The sequence below is a fragment of the Petaurus breviceps genome, unplaced genomic scaffold (assembly GCF_028583685.1).
Source record: "Petaurus breviceps papuanus isolate PSGF00001 unplaced genomic scaffold, PetGlider_PUasm1.0 90897, whole genome shotgun sequence".
NCBI classification, from domain to species: domain Eukaryota; kingdom Metazoa; phylum Chordata; class Mammalia; order Diprotodontia; family Petauridae; genus Petaurus; species Petaurus breviceps.
The window spans coordinates 4,009,491-4,030,044 of record NW_027187374.1 but is presented as its reverse complement, the minus strand read 5'-3'; the positions used below and the strand labels follow the sequence as shown (position 1 = coordinate 4,030,044).

The following is a 20,554-nucleotide window of genomic DNA, read 5'->3' as shown; positions in this document are numbered from 1 at the left end:
CTCCCCAATTGATGGCCATCCCTTCAGTTTCCAATTCTTTGCCACCACAAGAAGAACTGCTATAAATATTTTTGTACAAAATAGAAACACTTAAACAGAAACAAAACCAAGACAGATACATAATCCCATGTGGCTGGGGTTGGGGTTGGCATTCTCTTTCCATCTTTAATTTACAATACTCAAAGGTACTGATTTGAAGGAAAAAGAAATTATCATCTGAATCTCTTAGAGTTTTAGACCAAATTTCACATAACCTAATCGAGTGCTTCTTGGTCATTCCCAGATCCCCAAGGAGTTTTCCCTGGTCCCATGTTATAAGAAATTTTTCCAGGGTGGGGATTCTTTTGATATACAACTACTGGAATCCTCCCCAGCAATGTGGAGGGATACCTTGGCTTAACCCTTTAGTATACTAATACTGGAATCCTATCTTGGGGGGAGCGTATTTTAACTTGGAAGAGCTGAGATTGAAAGGTAATGGGGCCTCAGGGGCATTCTTCTGTGGAGAAATTGTTCAGTGAGAAAATCAATTGTCATGCTTTAGGGAGTTCCTTGGAGAAGTCGCCCTACAGGCTAGGACTTTCTCTAGATCCCTTTGTGGTTGTTCTCATTTCTGAACTGAGGTAAACTGAGGAAACAAAATCAAAGCTATACAATTTATTAGCAAGGCATACAATTGCAGATAGATCAAGTACATGACCCCTCAGCAGTCACAAGGACCCAGAAGAGAACATTACAAGATTTTTTTTCCCAAATGCTTTATTAACTTCTGATTTACATCATTCATTTCCACCAGATTTTGAGTTACAAATCTTCTCCCCGTTTTCCCCCTACCCACCGCCCCTAAATAGCAGTCCCACAGGATATCCCCTCCTCCAATCTGCTCTCTCCCATATTTTTCCCATACCCCTTCCAAATTTTCCAGTGGATCTCTATGCCCCCTTATTTCCCAATTACATGCAAAATAGAATTAATAATAATAATATATATTTGAGTATTTGATTTTAAAAATTTGAATTCCAGATTCATTCCCTTCCTCCCTTGTCTCCCATCCTTACTGGGAAGATAAGCAGTTCAGTATAGGTTGTACATGTGTGCCTAATGCAAAATAATAACATAGTAGATATATTGTAAAAGACTGACTATATTTCCCTCCCTCCTATCCCACCTCCCACTTGTTCTATTCTCTACTTTGATCCCTTCCCTTTTCAAAAGTGGGTGCTTTCAACTTCCCTCCTCCCCAGCCTGCCCTCCCTTCCATCATCCCCCCTCTCATCCCCTTCCTCCCTACTCTCCTGTAGGGTGAGATACCCTATTTTGTGTGTATTTCATTCCCTCCCTGAGCCAAATTCAACGAGAATAAGGTTGACCCATTCCCTTTTGCCTTCCTATTCTTCCCCTCCATTGTAACCATTTTCTCTTGCCTCTTCTTTATGAGATAGTTTACCCCATTCTGTCTCTCCCCATCTCCTCTCATTATATTCCTCTCTCACCTCTTAATTTCACCTTTTAAGTGTCATCCCTTCTTGTTACATTGGTCCTGTGCCCTCTATCTATGTATACCTGTAAACATATATACACACATATGTTGTCATATGCCCATATACCCTCATATATATATATATATACATATATGTATTTCTCTTCCCTTCAACTACTGAGAAAAGTTTCATAAGTTACAATTATTGTTTTTCCATGTAGGAATGTTAATAGTTCAACTTTGATAAGTTCCTTGTGATTTCTTTTCCCTGTTTACCTTCTCATGCTTCTCTTGCTACTTGTATCTGAATGTCAAATTTTCTATTCAATTCTGGCTTTTTCAGCAAGAATGTTTGAAAGTCCTCTATTCCACTGAATGACCATATTTTCCTCTGAAACATGATACTCAGTTTTGCTGGGTAGGTGACTCTTGGTTTTAATCCCAGCTCCTTTGCCCTCCAGAATATAATATTCCAAGCCTTTCGATCCCTCAGTGTAGAAGCTGCCAGATCCTGGGTTATCCTGATTGTGTTTCCACAATATTCAAATTGTTTCTTCCTGGCTGCTTGTAATATTCTCTCCTTAATCTGGGAATTCCAGAGATATTCCACATTGCCTTCTATTCTGTCATTTGTTTGCATCTGTTTAATAGCACCTTGATTTCTCATAAAGTCATTAGCTGCCAATTGCTCCAATCTAATTCTGAAGCAATGATTCTCCTCATTGAGCTTTTGAGATTCTTTTTCCATCTGGCAAATTTGGCTTTTTAAGGCATTCTTCTCCTCATTGCCTTTTTGAGCCTCTTTTGCCATTTGAGTTAGTCTGTTTTTTAAGCTGTGATTTTCCTCAGTTAGGCTGTTGACTCTCATTTCATAATTTTCTTGCATTGTTCTCATTTCTTTTCCCATTTTTTCCTCCACTTCTCTTATCTGTTTCTTAAGGTCCTTTGTGGCCTATAACCAGCTCATATTTTCCTTTGAAGCTTTTGGTGCAGGAGTTCTGACTTCACTGTCCTCCTCCTGTTCCATGCTTTGCTCCTTTTTGTCCCCCAAATAGGAATCTAATGTTGGAATCTTCTGTCTGCTTTATTTCCTTTGCCTGGTCATGTTGCCCCTCAGTAACTTGACCCCTGGGTTTTTGTCACAGTAGGACTCTGCCACCAGACAGGGGAGCTTTCTTCCGAAACGCTGGGGTTTTCTCAGCTGCCAGAGGTATTAGATGAGTGCCCTCTCTGAGGTTTCCACATCCTCTGGCAAGCTGGATACACACCCCAGGACCTCCACCCTAGACTGCAATCCAGATCCATGCAGGTTAAAGCAAGAGCAATTACCCCTCAGACTGGTGCTTGGTCCCCCTACTCTCTGCAGGCCAGGAGCTGAAGCTGCCATCATCTCAGTGGCTTATCACCCTGGGGGCAAAAGCCACACACTCCCACTTACTGGGTCCCAAAGTCCAGACTGCACTGACCTCTCACTCTGTCCTTTGCATCTATGTGTTGATAAATCTGGAAATGGCCACAGCTGCTGCTGATCTGGAGTCCCTCTGGCCGGCGGCTGGTCAGGCCCACCCTGGGGCTAAAGCTTTGGAGTGGGGCTGGGCTTGCTCCCAGAGCACTGCGCTGTCTGATTCCTGCTGGCCTGCCTGGCTTTCCTCAGTGGGAGGTTAGCTTCTCTGTGTCATTTTGTGGGTTCTGCAGCTCCAAAGTTTGTTTAGAGTCCCCTTTTACATGGATTGGGGAAGGTGGATGCCGGAGCAGTGGGGAGGTCCTGATTCTACTCTGCCACAAGATTTTTTTAAAAATTGTAAAACACAGTTAATATTTTTAGATTTAGGTACTTCCTAGTGCTTGCGGGATGCTTATTGTTTACATCTTCCTGCATCCTTCAAACCATGTAGATAATATTGATTTTCTTGAAATGGCGTTTTACAGAAATAACTAAACTTAGCTTAGGGACACAGAACTTTATTCCAGAGACTATACAAAATGTCCATAATGATACAAAATGGTACTGATTTGATTCTGTTACTCTATCCATTCTGCCACACTGCTTTACTTATGAAGATGAGGAGATATAAAATGCATACACTAAATACAAATGATTTTGCTGGAAGATAGGAAAGGGCAAACACCTGGGTTAAGGAGTAATAAAGATCTTGTGTAAGAGAGCACTTCACTGGAATGGAACTAGGAATTTGAAGGAGCAGAGGTAAAAAAAAAAAAAAACAGCATCCCAGGCATAAGGGACAGCTTGAAGGGAAAAATGGACCATGGACAAAGAACAGAAAGTAAGCAATTTTAGTTGGATTGTAGAGTATATGAGGATTAATGTCAAATGTATCTAGGCAGGTTGTAGTAAGATAGTGAAAGTGTTAAAATATCAGCGTATTTTCTCATAGAGGCAGTAAGAAGCCCTGAATCTTCTTGAGCAGAGGTTAGACTTATACTTTAGAAATAATGATCTAGGGGCCAGCTATGTGGTGCAGTGAATAGAGCACTGGTGCTGGAGTCAAGAGGACCTGAGTTCAAATCTGGCCTCAGATACTTAACACTTACTGGCTGTTTGACCTTAGGCAAGTCACTTAGCCCCAATTGCCCTGCCTTCCCCCCTCCAAAAAGAGAAAAAAAATATTGATCTGGCTAATGTGGGGAATGGAAGGGAGAGGAAAGAGAATGGAAGCAGGGAAATTGATTAGGAGTCTATTGTAGCAGTGTAGGTAAGATAAATAAATACTTCAGCTGTGTAATTAAAAGGAGTTAGATCCAAAAGGTGCTAGGAACAAAGAATTAACAAACTAGAGAAACTGAATTGATATGGGAAGTGAAGGAAAGGGGAGATTTGAAGAAGACTCTGAGGTTGCAAACCTGAATGACTAGAAGGGTGAAGATATCCTTAATAGCTTTTTGGCTTTCTTTTATTAGAATATCATTTTGCTTTATGACTTACATCATTTACACTTGTGCATAAATATCTTCAAGCAGAAGATATATTGAATTTTTCTATTTGAACTGATGTTTTCTCTTTCATTGTTTCTTACAGGCAAACAGGTGATCTGTATATCTTCCATCTTTGAAAATGATCAGCAGTTAAGCACAGGGTGGATTTTCTCTACATTATGTATCATTAGAATAATTCACAGGCTCTTTAACTTTTATTAAACAGTAAATTCAGCTGTCTTTTTTACTCTTCACAGTTCTGTACAGACTACATTAATTGTTTTCCTGATTTCTCACTGTAAACATAATATTACCTGAGCTTTTAAGTGTTACTGATTTGTCTGAAATGAATGCCAAATATTTCTTGGAGTGTGGAGACTTATGAATCAAACCAGAATGTTTCATTAGCATATGGCTTATGTTCATAATTGAGAAAGTCATTGATTGTTGCACAGTAATGTTTTCTAATAATGTAGGTTTTGTATAACATACAACTGTGTATTTAGCTAAAGATATTGATTAGAACCACTCAGCTGCTAATTGACTTGAAATGAAACATGATTCAGAGGAGGACAGGTAAGCCTTCCCGGTGAGAATAATGTGATAGTACCCCAGGAGTATATTTACATGGAGCCTGATAGCTTTCTCAAAGGTATTTGTTAATTTGTATTTTTCTCTTTTTTGAGTAGATTGTGCAGTGGCTAGAAGTGAATGGTTAACTTACCTAAGGCACCTGGGGGAAAATCAGGGATGTACTATTTTAATTATAGTGTTTTCATACAGTTTTCTATATGTACTTCTGTGTTAATATGGTTTGAGTTTTGAAGCCTTAAACTATTATGTCAATATTTGACTATTTGGAGATAGTATGTTCATGAAACCTAAGAATTGAATATCTTAAATACTCTAGATTTGATTCATTTACTTTGATAGAATTTGTAACATCAATGTCTTCTAGAGTTTTCCAAATAAATGGTGCTGCTATAGATTGGTAAAGATGATTAAAAAAATGATGATTATTGGAGGGGCACAGGAAAACAGTCATACTAAAACAATAATGATGGAGCTGTGAACTTTTATATCTATTCTGGAAGGTAAATTTAGAATTATGTCACCAAAGTCTCTAAAGCATACATATTGTTGTCCCAGTAATACCACTACTAGCTAGGCTGATACACCAAAGAGGGAAAGGATCTATATGTACAAAGGAGTTTATAGCAGTACTTTTTTTTATAACAAAGAGCTGAAAATTAGAGGTAACCATCAGATGGGTAATGATTATACAAACTATGGTAATAAAATTATGTAATGGAATATTATTGTGATATAATAAGTGATGAAACTGATTCAGGAAAAATAATGGGGAGAATCAATTTTATAAACTGATGCAGAATGAGATGAGCAGAACCAGGAGAATGATTTATACAGACTAAAAACTGAGAAGAAAAACTACTCTGAAAGACTGGTTAATGTGCTGATCAGCCATGACCCCAGAAGACTGATGATCAAACTTGCTTCCATTGCATTGATGAGCTAGAGGTGAAGAATGACACATACATTTTTGGAAATGGCTAGTATGTGTGTTTTTCATAACTATGCTCAGTTGAAACAAAATGTTTTCAAAAAGAATTTGGATGGGGGATGATAATGATATGAAAGAAAATTAATGATAGGAACATTGATGAAGTATTTTTTTGAAAGTAGAAGTTCTTAGAGAAACACAAGCAAGCAGGACTGCTTTGGTACTAACATGCAGAATATATTTTATATGTAAAAAGCAAGCTGTTTTCATTGGAGATTTGTTTCATGTTCAGTGCACTTTTTTCCTGTTCTTCTTTGTATATGAAAATCCTCATTTTTTGGTATTTGCCAAGTTCAGAATAACAAAAAAATAGTATTATAAATGGTGCTGAATTTGTGAAAGAGGAGAGTTGTTTTAAACCAAATTCATACAATTAAATAGTCTAAATGAGGTGTTTCTTGTTTATAAATGTCCTCTTCCTTTTTCTACTTCCTTCCTGGATACCCTGCTTCCAAGGACTTTGAATTATTCTGACGTTATTGTATAACGTGGAATCAAAAAAATTGAAAGTCATGAATATTATGTTCATCACATTGTTATGTTCATCTCATGTTAAAAATTTCCTCTGCTTTTGGCATTACTTTCAACAGACATTCCTTGGGAATTTCCAAACAGTCTCCAGTATCACAAGATATCAGCCAATTAAGTCCAATTTCTAAAAAAATCTATCTGTAACATACAGTTTTTGTTTTCTGATGCTTACTTTTATTTATAGGTAACCACTAGTTGTATCCTACATTTTATATCATTATAAAAAACTGTAAAGTTAAATTGCACATTATCTTGCAAATAAATATTACTTTTTCATCCTAAATATCTGTGTACTACTTTGCATTTACATAAATATCACCACCTTTGTCACATGAATACTTTGTGATTAAATCAGGAAGAGAAGAGAGGTGTAGAGTGTTTGACTAGCAGTGTCCACAACCACCCATCTAGGTCTAGACCAATGTTATTTTTTCCCCAAATGTGCTAAAATTATTATGGAAAACCTCCAATGCAATGAAAAAAAGAGTTTTTTTCTTTTTTTTTTTTATTAAGCAATCGGGGTTAAGTAACTTGCTCAAGGTTACAAGGCCAGTTATTTCTGGGTGTGGTGCTGAGTGTCCAAGCCCGGGATTTGATCTCCAGGTCATCCCAACACTGGAGCCGGTGCTCTTACTCGCTGAGCCACCTGGCTGCCCCTAAGCAATTGGGGTTAAGTAACTTGCTCAAGGTTCCACGGCCAGGTGTTTCTGGGTGGGTGCTAAGTGTCTGAGCCCGGGATTCGATCTCCAGGTCTTCTCAACACTGGAGCCAGTGCTCTTACTCGCTGTGCTACCTGGCCGCCCCAAAAAAAGAGTTTTTAAACATATAACCTTTATTAGATCTTGAGAGTAAAAAAAAAGTACAAATACTAACTTTAAAAATAGTACAAAATTCATTCAATAAATTAAAAAAAGATTGACAAATCAACAAAAGTTTGCTTTTCTTTAAAATTCCAAATTTTAGGAAAGTAAGAGGAGCAGCTACATCCAAATACTAGAACTGAATCCAGGCTCAGGACCTTTGACCAGTATCCTTTGCCAACCAGAGTAACCATTACTCTGCCCCCTACCTCTTCTACTGACTTATAAGCCTGTCTCCTCTACCATTTCTCCAAGAAGTGGAGGAAGAGTGCTATTTAAAGGCCAGGCTGAACACAACCTCACATCTTACCCATAACCATTTGTTAATAGCTTTGGAGACTAGATTTCCTTATTCATCAGACACTTATTGCTCTCATGCCTTCTCTTGTTCCCTCCCCCCGCCCCCATCCTGTACTAATAAATAATTTTTTTTAAAAAAGCAATTGGGGTTAAATAACTTGCTCAAGGTTACACAGCCAGTTATTTCTGGGTGTGGTGCTAAGTATCTGAGCCCGGATTTGATCCCCAGGTCATCCTGACACTGGGGCCGGTGCTCTTACTGTTACTACCTGACTGCCCCTATAAATAATTTTTCATTTAAGAGAAAGCCAGCCCTCACCTCCAGATCTCTCATGTACATCAACTACTCAACCCATGTCCTACTCCAACCTTGTTCAGTCTTTTCCCTGTGTCCTTTTGAATTCCTATTTCATAGTGAACAAGGTCCCTTTCATCCCAAACTACTTTCTCTCATACTTCTTCCATCTCACTGAGACTTAGCTCATCCTAATGAGTCTGTACTCCCAGTTATCCTCTCTAGCACTGGCTGTGTACCATCTTTCACTGTCCTTACACATTCTGTCTCTGTCTCTTTGTCTCCCTTCTCCCCTTCCCCCTCCCTCCCCCCCTCTTCATCTCCCTCCTCATCCCCTTCCTCTTCCTCTTCATCCTCCCCTTTCTCCATTGTCATTTCAAAATTCCACTTATACTTAAGACACTTGGTGGACCTTCTTCCTTTGAAGTCCATTTAATCTAAAATTTCCACCCAATCCAAGTTGTGTTTGTTACATTCAGTTGTTGTGCAGTTGTTTTTAGTCATGTCCAAGTCTTTGTGTCCCCATTTTGGATTTTCTTGGTAAAGCTACTGGAATGGTTTGCTGTTTCTTTCTCCAGATCATTTTACAAATGAGGAAATTGAGGCAAACGGTAAAATGACTTCAATTGGGTTCACACAGGCAGTAAGTATGAAGAAGTCAAATTTGAATTCATAAAGATAAGTCTTCTTTACTCCAGGCCCAGCACTCTATTCACTGCACCACTGTAATCAACCTCCAAATCATTCCTCCTTTCTCAAGTAGTTCACCTAGCTCGCCATCATTCTCTCATCCTCAACTCCAGCCTTTATACTAGGAAACTTTAATATTGGCGTTTCCTTAATTTGAGATTCTGACATTCCTGGATCTAAAAATAATCACCTATCATTCAACTTCCCCCTATACCTACTGACTCCTAAACCTATATTTCACTCATGAAGATTCTAATTCTTACATCCCTCAATACTTTCTCAGGCTTTTACCCTTCCCTTGACTTCACTTTCCCCCTCTTTTGTACACTTGTCTTATGGATCCTTACTTCTTGCCAAACCCCAGGCTGGATTAGTCCCATAATCTTCCTCCTTTGAGCTTACTCAGGAACTGCTAAACATAGCTAGAGAAAGTCTTATAACTGTTGACTGGAACATTTCAAATTCATGTTATTTAATAATAACTGAGGCCTCTGTCACAAGGCATTGCTTTTATTTCATAAATGATTACCTCTTTTTTTTTCCCTCAGATTACTCAAAACCTCTTCCCTCCTCAAGACTCCCTCACCTCCCTCTAATAAATGTCCCTAACCCCAGAGCTGAGATTTTTCCCCTTTACAAATTGAGACCATTTGACGTGTCTTACATTTCTTCTTACATTTTCTTCATCTCACAACACTTTCACATCTTCTCCCCCTCTCTTCTTTCTGCCTGTCTGACAAAAATATGCCAAGATTAACCCTTGTACATGAACATTTGATTCCATCCCATGAAAGAATGAGCAGGTCAAAGAACAAATAATAGAAACAATTTCCATAAAGATAATGACTGATGAGACAGTGTACCAAAATTTTAGGGATGCAGACAAATCAGTAATTATAGGAAAGTTCATATCTCTAGACACTCACAAAAGAGAAAAAGCTGATCAATGAATTGGGCATGCACCTAAAAAAATTCCCTAGAAAACCAACAAATTCAAAACATCTAAATATGAAAATAGAAATTCTAAAAATCAAAGGAGAAAATGAAATTGAAAAAAAAATTAATAAATAAAACCAGCAGATTTAAAAAAAAAAAAAAGGTAATCCATTAGCTAACTTGGTTTTTTCAAACAGAAAAAAACTTGTTTTCAGTATCAAAAATGAAAAAGGTGAATTAACAACCAGTGAAGAAGAAAGGCAATGAATTGAAGCCATTTTGCCTGTCTACCAGTTTAATTCACAATCTAAATAAAATGAATGAATATTTACAAAAACATTAACTGCTCAGATTAACAGATTAAGAAATAGAGAATTTAGCTATCATAGCAAAAGAAAATAAACAGTAAGTAAATGAACTCTAAATGGAAAAAATATTCAGGACTACATAAATTTACAAGCAAATTCTACCAAACATTTAAAGAACAATTTAATTCCAATATAAACTCCATAGTTTGAAAAAAATAGGAAAAGATGAAGTCCTACAAAATTCCTTTTATGACACAAATATGGCCTTGATTCTTAAACTAGAAACAATCCCAATAGAGAAAACTATAGTTTAATTTCCCTAATGAATATTGGTGCAAAAATTTAAAAACAAAATATTACGAAGGAGGCTATAGCAACATATTACAAAGATTTCATGTTTCCAGAGTGCTTTTACACCAGGAATGTAAACAATTGACTACAACAAAAACAAAAATATATAATTATATCAATAGTTGTAGAAAAACTTTTGACAAATTATAATGCCCAAGCATCAAATAAATTGAACTCTCTTTTAAATTGGTATAAACTGGTTTATTTATAATCAAGAAACAATATAATTGGGGTAAGTTACAAATCTTTCCAGTAAGATCCAGAGCAAAGTAATGATGTCATCATCATTACTATTCAATATAATGGTCAAAATGCTGTATACACAAGACAAAAAAAATGAAAAAAATAAGCATAGATAAAGAGGAAAGTGACTATTTTCAGATAATGTAATAGTTTTCTTAGAAAACCATAGTCAACTAAAAAGCTAATTGAAATAATTTATAATTTTAGCAGTTGCAGCATATAAAATAAATCCGTAGCAATCACCATTTCTGTATATTACTAGCAGAAGGATAGAGAAATGCCATTTGAAATAACTTCAGAATATATTAAATACTTGGGATCTACTTGCCAAGTTGCACACAGGAACAAAAATACAAAATATTACACAAAGACATTCAAATAATTGGAGAGTATTATATTGTTCTATCTTTGAGAAATGAGACCTTTATCAGACACTTGATATAAAAACTTTCAGCTTGCATTATTTTTTTTTGTGCAAAACTTTTAAAATTTAATATAATCAAATTTGATCATTTTACATTTTGTAATGCTCTCTATCTTTTCTTTGGTCATAAATTCCTCCCTCCTTTATAGATCTGACAAATGAACTATTCCTTGCTCTCCTGATTTGCTTATGGTATCACCTTTTAAGAGAAATATTGATTGTCCATGGATGGGTTGAGCTAATTATTGAAAATTACAATATTGAGTAGAAAGTTATTTTTTCATGGAGCTAAAAAAATAATTCATCTGAAGGGATAAAAGATCAAGAAACTGATTTTTTTTAAATGGGAAAGAATGGCACCTCATAGTGCCAGATTTTAAACTGTACTACAAAGATGTAATCATCAAAACAATTTGTCACTGGGTAGGAAATAGGGCAATATATTAGGTATACAATTACAGAAGGAAACAAATACAGTAGCCTAGTGTTTGATAAACCCCAAGATCCCAGTTACTAGGGCAAGAACTCACTATTCAACAAAAACTTGGGAAAATAGGAATGCAGTCTGGCAGAAACTAAGTATAGACCAACACTCATATTAAACAAGCTCCAAATGGGTACATTATTTAGATATAAAAAGTGATGTCATAAAGAAATTAGAGGAGGAAGGAAGAAATTACCTGTCAGATCTATGGCTAGAGGAAGAATTCTTGACCAAACAAGAAACTGAGGTTCACAACATATAAAATGGACAATTTTGATTACATAATTTTTTTAAAAAGCAATTAGGGTTAAGTAACTTGCTCAAGATTACATGGCCAGTTATTTATGGGTGTGGTGGTAAGTATCTGAGCCCGGATTCGATCCTAGGTCATCCCGATTCTGGGGCCGGTGCTCTTACTGCACCACCTGGCTGCCCCAATTACATAAAATTTTAAAAAGTCTTTTTGCATAAACAAATTCAGCTAAAATAAGAAAATCAGGAATAAAATTTTTGCATATTTCTCATAAAGATTTCCAAGGGAGCTAATTCAAATGTATTCAAGTTTTCAGTTGTGTCTGACTCTTCATAGCTCCATTTGGGATTTTCTTGGCAAAAATACTGCAATGGCTTGCCATTTCCTTCTCCAGCTTATTTTATAGATGAGGAAACTAAGGCAAACAGGGTTAAGAGACTTGCCCAGGGTCACACAGCTAGTAAGGGTCTCAGACTGTATTTGTATTCAGGTCTTCCAGACTCCAGGACCAGTGCTCTATCCACTGTACCACCTAGCTGTCCTTAAAAGAATATGAGCTATTCCCTAATTAATAAATGAAGAAAGTTTATAAATAGGTAGTATTCAGGGAAAGAAATTTGAGCTATCAATAGACATGTTAAGATGCTCTAAATCACTATTAACTAGAGAAATGCAAATTAAAACAACTTTGAAGTACCACATAACACCCATCATATTGGCAAAGATGACCAAAAAAGGGAAAATGAGGACTACTGGAGGAACTGTGGGAAAATAGTACATTAATGCCAATATATAACTTTATCATGTTCTCAGTCCAATTTCTACACGATGGTCAACAACAACCAGAGAATACTAAAATTCATGTTTTCTTTATCCTCCCTGCCATCTTTCTCTAACATTCACCGGGCTAACTGATGCATGTGAGTGGAAGAACAATCCCTTTCCCATTGAGAGGATAGCAGCCATGTGCTGGAGAAGATCTCTTGCTACCAAATACCATCATTAGTGCCTGGCCATCTGATTATCCCATCATCTATATTTGCAGTGCCCTTGTCTGAAGTCCATCATGATGTGAGTCACTGAGGCCATCTCATCTTAATTACTGACTATGCCAAATGGTAAGGCTAGGACTTCTGCACTGTCAGACTTTTAGTTCAGGTTTGATTTGGTGGAAAAAATGTCATTAAAGAGGTAACAAAAGGAGGTTTACTTACTTAACCCCTACTTAGCAATAGAAAGGATAGGCAACAAGGATTTAGTGGCAGTTAGCTTCTATCCATATACCTGCCCTTGGTCTCTATTTGTTAATGTACCTATGCTCAGGAGATCAGTGTGTGCTGATGCAAGTGGTCTTCCCACATTCACCAAGTCCCAGGGATAGTCAGTTAATATAAAATATGAAATAAAAAATATTTCTTGCAATATGATATCTAGGCTCCTTTTTTCATCAAGAGCTCAAATCCAGTGATTTTTAAAATGTTTTTCTTTTTCCTTCAATCTGTTTTCTAGGTCAGTTGTTTTTGATACCTTTCAGCCTTTTGACTGTGTGTGTGTGTGTGTGTGTGTGTGTGTGTGTGTGTGTGTGTGTGTGTGTGTGTGTGTATTTCTTGTGTTCTCATGGCTTCTATTTGGACCATTCTTTCAGAAAGTGTGTTGCTTGGTCAGCATTTTGTACCTCATATCCCAGCTGTTCATTTCCCTTCTAATTCTTTCTCCTTTAGCTCTTATTTGTTGTCCTTTCCCCTCCACTAGCCTTTTCATTTCATTGACAAAAACATTTTTAAAACTTTTTTTAAACTTTTAGTTCATCTAGATATCTTAGAGATTCTAGTTGAATTTGTGTCAAAGCCATATTTTTCTTTGATGCTGTAATGGGAATGTAAATTTTAAAGATCTTTCCTGCCCCTAGGCTAAAGTGCACCTGGAGCCTGGGGTGGGAGGCTTGTTTTTCAGTAGATACTTCTTGATTGGCCAGTGAGTCAATAAGGTTGTTACATTCTCTGAGCCAGGAGAAGGCTATATAAGCCCTGATGTGTAGCTTTGTTTTGGGGCTCACTTTGAGAAGTGTTCTGTGATTTGATCTGGATTCTGGGAAGCCGTTGTTGAGAGCCCCCCCTCGGCTTTGAAAAACCAGGATGTTGATTTGGTATGGATGTAATGGTTGGACATTTTGGAAACTGTCTATTTGATCTGTTTCTCTGTCTTGATAATTGTGTCTGTATATTCTGAAGTTCAGGGTGCTGACTTTTTTCCCCTAAACTAGGTGAGCGATACATATCTGATAAAGTAAGCTTGTTAACCCATTTTGAGTTGCTTTCCTTTAACAAAGCAGATCTAAGAACCTGTGGTGGCAGCAACCCTGGGGACGCTGGGGTGCTTGCTGCTACAGATGCTTTGCCTATAGATGTTTTGGAGTCATTCTCTTCTTTTGGGTTTATGTCTTGAACACCACAATAGTTTTTTATGGGTAAATTCTTTTTTTCATTCTTTTGACCTACTTCTTGACCTCAGATTTGATATTAGGGCTCTATATATTTCAAGAAGGAGTTCTCTCCTTGCATTTCTAAAGGGAAGGTCTGTTGCTTCTTTCTTGATATATTGAGTATTTTGTTGTTTCAAGATCTTATGGAAATCTCAAGCTTGGGATATATAAGCATTCAGCACTCCCGAAGTTATCTGATTCAGGGCAAAGTCTGATTTCTAGTCTCCCTGGTCTGAACTGTGCAAGTTTCTGAATTGGATTTGGGTCTGAGCATCAGTAGACTGCTGTTGGGCTCACCAACTTACAGTCAGCTGGGAAGTTCTACTGTTTCAGTTACAGAACTTAATCTCCCCTTTGGTTTGGAATTCCTACAGGTTTCAGACTGGACTGGAGGCTGGAATTGACATCTCATTCTGCTCCTGGGTCTGTTCTGCTTGCTTCTGTACTTGCTCTCTCTTTGTATATTGATGAGGGTCAAAGATTGCTGGGAAAAGGGAAGTGGATAAGCATGTCCTCTTATCAATCTGCCCTGGATTTGTGTCCTAGAACTTGTTAGTGCTCAACATAGTGGCTAGTTTGCACCTTTCCCTGTCATGGTACACTAATATGAACCTGGGGGTTCCCTGATATGGTTTAGGACTCCTTCTTTTCTTGCTTTGCAGCCTCTCTCTGGGTTCTACACCAATGTAAACCCAGTGTCATACCTTTCTGTCTTAGTATGCCAACTTGGGCTAGAAAAATGGCTCTCTATGAGGTTTTCTCAAATTTCCCATCAGGTTTCAGTCTTGTGAATTTTCTAGATGTTTGGAGGAGTTTGGGATGTGTGTGGTCCTTGTGTTTTCTGCTTCCTACTACTTCACCATATTGACTCTGCCCCTCAAAGTTTTAACTTTTTAGACCTTTTGGTAATCGGAAAGCTGTGTCAAGGGGAGACAGGAAACAATCAAAATTCAGGGATAGCTTTGTTGCCTTTTATGGGAAAACTAATCCTTGTTGTGAGGAAACAGGAAACCCTGATCTCTAATTAAAAAAAAATATCCTCATAACAAATATTCTGTCAAGCATGGTAAATTCCCATATTGGCCATGTCCCTAAACATGTGTTTGATTTGGTGTATATTGAGTCCATCACTTCTCTGTCAAGACAGTCAGTTGTATTCTTTATTATCACTCCTCTGGAATCAAGACTGGTCATTGCATTGATTAGAGATCTTAAATCTTTCAAAGTTGAGTGTTTTTACTATATTGTTATTGTATAACTTATTTTTATGATTTTTCACTTTGCGTAAGTTCATACAAGCCTCCTAAGTTTTTTGGAAACACTCCCTTTTGCCATTGAAAAAAATGAAACAATAGTATTCCATTAGTCAATTATCACTCCTCAAAATAAACTACCAAAAAATAGCAAGAAAATAATTTGTAAAAACCTATTGAAATTCACCAGAGTGATCATTAATCCTTTGTTTCCTGAATGGGTATTCTGTCTATCGCCTTTATTTGATTTATATCTACATCTTATTTGTGGGTTGGTATCAACTAATAACACATTCAACTCCATCCTTTGCTCTTTTGAGAGCCTAGGCAGTGCCAAAAATGAACCCTTATTTCTTCAATTTATTGACCTATTCTGTTCTTATCTGCCTCTGAGATAAACTTGGTTGCCCTTTCTTTGGAGTCATTTGTACCCAATAGGGTCCCCATGACCCTCAGGTCAACCTGAGTCAACCTGAAAGATGCTTTTTGTTTCTCCCTTGAGTTCTTTTTAAAAATCAGGGTTTCCTGGGAACCCAAAGATTCTTAAATTTGACCTATTTCCCAAGTCAGTTGTGTTTGATATCAAATGTCATACATTTTCTTCTATTTTCCATTCTTTTGATTGTATTCTAATATTTCTTAGTGTCTCATGGATTCATTTATTTCTTTTCAGTTTATTCTAGATTTCAAGAAGTATTCTCCTTGGATAAGGTTCATTACTTTCTCTTATAAGCTACTTATTCTTCTTCAACCTATTTCCTTTATTGTTTTTATTTTATTATTTCCATCTTGATACATTTCTTCTAGGCATTCATGTGGTTTTTGTAGAAAACCATTTTTTTCTCTTACCTTCTCTATTTACTATTGTTAATGAATAATTCCCTCCTTTGTGAACATCCTTAGATCTATACAATTTTTTATACCACTTGGTACCTTCATTGATTTACACATTTCTTCACTTTATCTCCTGATTTGGGACTTTATACCAGGGACAAATTCTGTTCCCTGCTGCACTTTTGGATAGGTTGATCATCCCTGCTTGGTCTCATCCTTGGTCACTTGGGTTCTTGAGCCTACTTCCCAGGGTCCGTGTTCCTCCTTTCCATCCCCGAAGCTTTGATGTTTAGAGCACTGGATCTTCAGGGTTTCCATGGCATCTCAGCAAAGAATGCCAGGGAATTTGGAGTGAGCCCCTGGGACCTTGTGCTGTCCCAAATCTGATTGCTGTTGCTCACATAGGCCACTGATGCTCCTTAAATCTCCAAAAGTTCACAGTGTGGAACATTTAAAAAAAAGCTCTTCAGATTTTCTGGGGGTGGAGTTCTACTCTGGACCTAAAGACATGCAGTCTACATGTGTCTTTGGCTTGTTTTGCTGGGAGGTTACTGGCTTATTTACCTATACTGGTGTTGGTTTTGCTGTTGATACCCTTTCCTCTTGGACTTCTGCCTGAGTCTGTGTAGTTTTGAGCTATAAGTTGTTACTGTAGTTTCTCATTGGATCCACTGATCATTGTTCAGTCTGGTACAAAAATAAGGTTTTTCTTAAAGTTAGTACACAGAAGATGGCTGGCCTGTTTCCAATGAGAATGCTTAGATTCTGTGAAATAAAACATTCTGTGAAAATAAAACATTCTGTACAACATTGTCTGAAAATGTGTCTAGGGTTTCTGGACTATGACATAATATATAGAAATGACATCCAAGGATGAAGCTTAGCAAAGTCTGGTAAATATATTAACTTTTTTAAAATTTAATCAAAAGACCTTTAAATTCAACAAAAAAAAGAACAAAACAGGGAAGGGAAAAGACTTTCAATTTATGTCCCCCAAATTAGAAACCAATAAAGAGGAGCTACAAGGAAGGGAAAGGGACAGCTGTTTATAGACTCATAGATTGACAGTAGAATTTGCTTTCTCTAGAAATGGTAGTAACAACTGTCTTTGGATTTTATAACAAAGGAGAAATGAGAGGTATTAATGAAAAGGCAGTAAATCTGACCAGCCACAATTCTGGATAGGCATAACTTCTTCACAAGAAACAGGAAAAATAAATTTTATTTATTTAAAATAAATGGGGTGGGGGTGGCTAGGTGGCACAGTTAATAGAGCTCCAGCTCTGGAGTCAGGAGGACCTGAATTCAAATCTGGTCTCAGACACAACACCTGCTAGCCACGTCACCCTGGACAAGTCACTTAAACCCAATTGCCCTGGCTTCCCCCCTCCAAAAAACAACAACAACAAAAATAAAATAAAATAAATGGGGGTGGGGCACAGATAGCATTGTAAATTAAGGAATTATTCTCATGAGGACATTTAGTGGAAAGTATGATAGAGGGTATTTGGGTTAAGGCCACAGATGGAGAAACAGAAATGATTTTGTCATTGGAATATACAAACCATTGGGGTAGAAAGAGGAAATATATGAGGAGCTTTAGAAATATCACAAATGAAGCACAGATATATAATGGGAGATTTCAATTATCCAGACATCTTCTGAAACTCTCCCACATACGCAGAGCAGCAAGTCAATAATTTATTGACTTGCCTTAATAATAATTTCTTTTTTCAAAATTTGGAAGCACCATTCAGAGGAAGTTATATTCTATATCCAAGTCTCACTAATAGGAAAAACTAGTTGCTGTAGTGGAAATGATAGAAATGTTGGGGTGAAGTAACCATTCATTCCTAGAATTTATGATAACAGTAGAGTAAATCTAGGCATGTATAATAGATGTCAGAAAAAAGATTTAAAAAAATATTTCATCCCAATTACATATTGAAACCATTTTGGACATTAATTTTTTTAAATTTTGAATTCTGAATTTTCTCCCTCCTTTCTTCCCTTCCCACCTCCCTGAGGCTGTAAGAAAATTGATATAGATTACAACTGCAATCATGCACAATATATTTCCATATTAATCATGTTATGAAAGAAGACAGAGGCTGAAAAAAAAAACAAAAAACCCTCAAACTACCATGAAAAAAAAATAAAGTGAAAAATAGTATGTTTTGATATGCAGTCAGACTCCATTAGTTCTTTCTCTGAAAATGGATAGCATTTTCCCTCATGAGTTCTTTGGAATTATCTTGGATAGTTATATTGATGAAAAGAGCTAATTTTGTTCATAGCTTATCACTTTACAATATTGCTATTACTGTGTACAATATTCTCCAGGTTTTCTCACTTCACTTTGCATCAGTTCATGTAAGTCTTTCCAGGTTTATTTTTTTTTTGAGAGCATCCTGCTCACCATTTCTTATAGCACAATAGTATTCCATTACAATCATATACCAAAACTTGTTTAGCCATTCCCTAGTTGATGGACATCCCCTCAATTTTCAATTCTTTTCCACAACAAAAAAGAGCTGTTATAAGTATTCTTGTACAAATAGATACTTCCCCCACCTTTTTTTTTTTTTTATCTCTGTGGGTTACAGTCCTAATAGAAGTATTGCTGGATCAAAGGGTATGTACAGTTTTATAGCCCTTTGGGCATAGTTCCAGATTGCTCTTCAGAATCATTAGATAAATTCAAAACTACACCAAAAGTGAATTAGTGTCCAATTTACCCATATCTCCTCCAACATTTGTTATTTTTCTTTTCTGTCATATTAGACAATCTGATAGGTGTGATGGGGGTACCTCAGAGTTGTTTAAATTTGCATTTATCTAATCAATAGTGATTTAGAAAATTTGTTATATGGATATAGGTAACTTATTTCTCTATCTGAAAATTGTCTTTCCTATTCTTTAAACATTTATCATTTGGGTTATGACCTATGTTTCGATAAATTTGACTCAATTCTTTATATATTTGCAAAATGAAGCCTTTAACAGAGATACTTGCTGTAAAAATTTTCCCCCAGCTTTCTGGAGAAAGCATATTTCAAAGAGTTTAGTGGAAAAGCAGGTTGGATCCCATGGACTAAATTGCTAGAGGGAAAGTCAGCCTCAGGATGGGAGATATTCAAGAATGAAATCTGGAATATGCAATGGGAAAAAATTCCCATAAGGAATTATATAGGGAACTCTCTAAAAACTCAGATTTTGTTTTAAAAGAAATATGTGGGAGATAGAAACAAGGCTAGGTAATAGAAAATGAATAAAAGTGCATAATGTAAGTATCATAAAAATAGTATTGGAGTGAAAAACTGAGCTGAAGCTAGTGAGGAAAACTAAGGTCAACAAAAATGATTAATATCTGGGTTGATAGCCAAGATAGTGTGAGAGCACCTATTTCTCCTTGATAATTTAAGTCATTTGGTATAAGTGAGCTACAATTTTACTATCTTGGCTAGAGATAAACTGAAGACAAGGAGAAAGAAAACACATCTATTTTCTTTCTTTACAAAACTATTGAGATGAAATTTGGGAACGAACCAAAGTATCCAGTGATAGTCAAGTGAGGTTGGTCGCCCCAAATAACCATGCTACACATGTATATGTGTGTGTTCTTCTTAATCCTAACTCCTGCAACTCTGTTACATGGAAAATTTTACACAGAAATGAATGTCATATATATTAATATATTTAAGTATACCTGAAGTATGCTTGAAGTATATTTCCTAGTATAATTGAAAGATAAGACAATGGAAGGAAAAGAAGGAAGTCAGGGTAAACTAACAAGAGAAATAAAAGCCTGTATTTGTGGCCATGGAAGTTTATTAATATATTAAGTGGTAAATTTGTAAGAAATTGCCCATACTTTGGATATTAGAATAAGGGTAAAAAGATCTAAATAGTCTTGAATGGTGAACAACAGATGCCTTCTACCAAGGTAAAATTGTCTTTATAAAATTTCCATGCACTGACTTCCGGTCTTTGGGAGGCAAGCAAAACAAGTTTAATATCTCTTCTTCATGGCAGCCTTTCAAATACTATATACCAATACATAGCTATCATGCCCCATCTAAAGTCCTCTCTTCTCCAGGGTAACCACAGAGTTCATGTAAATCCTTCCTAGAATGTGGCCCAGATGTGGTTGAACAGCAAAAAATACAGTTGGGATGTCACAGAATCTCAGAGTTGGCAAGGGTTCCAGGAGAACATCCAGTATAAATGTCCTTAACAACATTCCAAACAACTATCATGATAGGTCCAAATTGTGAAATGCTTTCAAGTCAATTAAAATTGGAAAAAAAAATA

The 20,554-nt window shown here is 36.6% G+C and overlaps 1 protein-coding gene across 7 annotated transcripts in view; it reads left to right on the top strand.

Annotated features, from left to right (window-relative positions):
* The window catches only part of TMPRSS2 (transmembrane serine protease 2), a 127,468-nt gene extending 120,658 nt beyond the window's left edge, over positions 1-6,810 (top strand). For all 7 annotated transcript variants that reach the window (XM_069074867.1, XM_069074865.1, XM_069074866.1 and 4 more), the window contains one exon: positions 4,518-6,810. In XM_069074867.1, the coding sequence (XP_068930968.1) occupies positions 4,518-4,529 (12 nt within the window). In that variant the 3' untranslated portion in view covers positions 4,530-6,810. The remainder of the gene's footprint in view (positions 1-4,517) is intronic.
* The last annotated feature ends 13,744 nt before the right edge of the window (positions 6,811-20,554 follow it).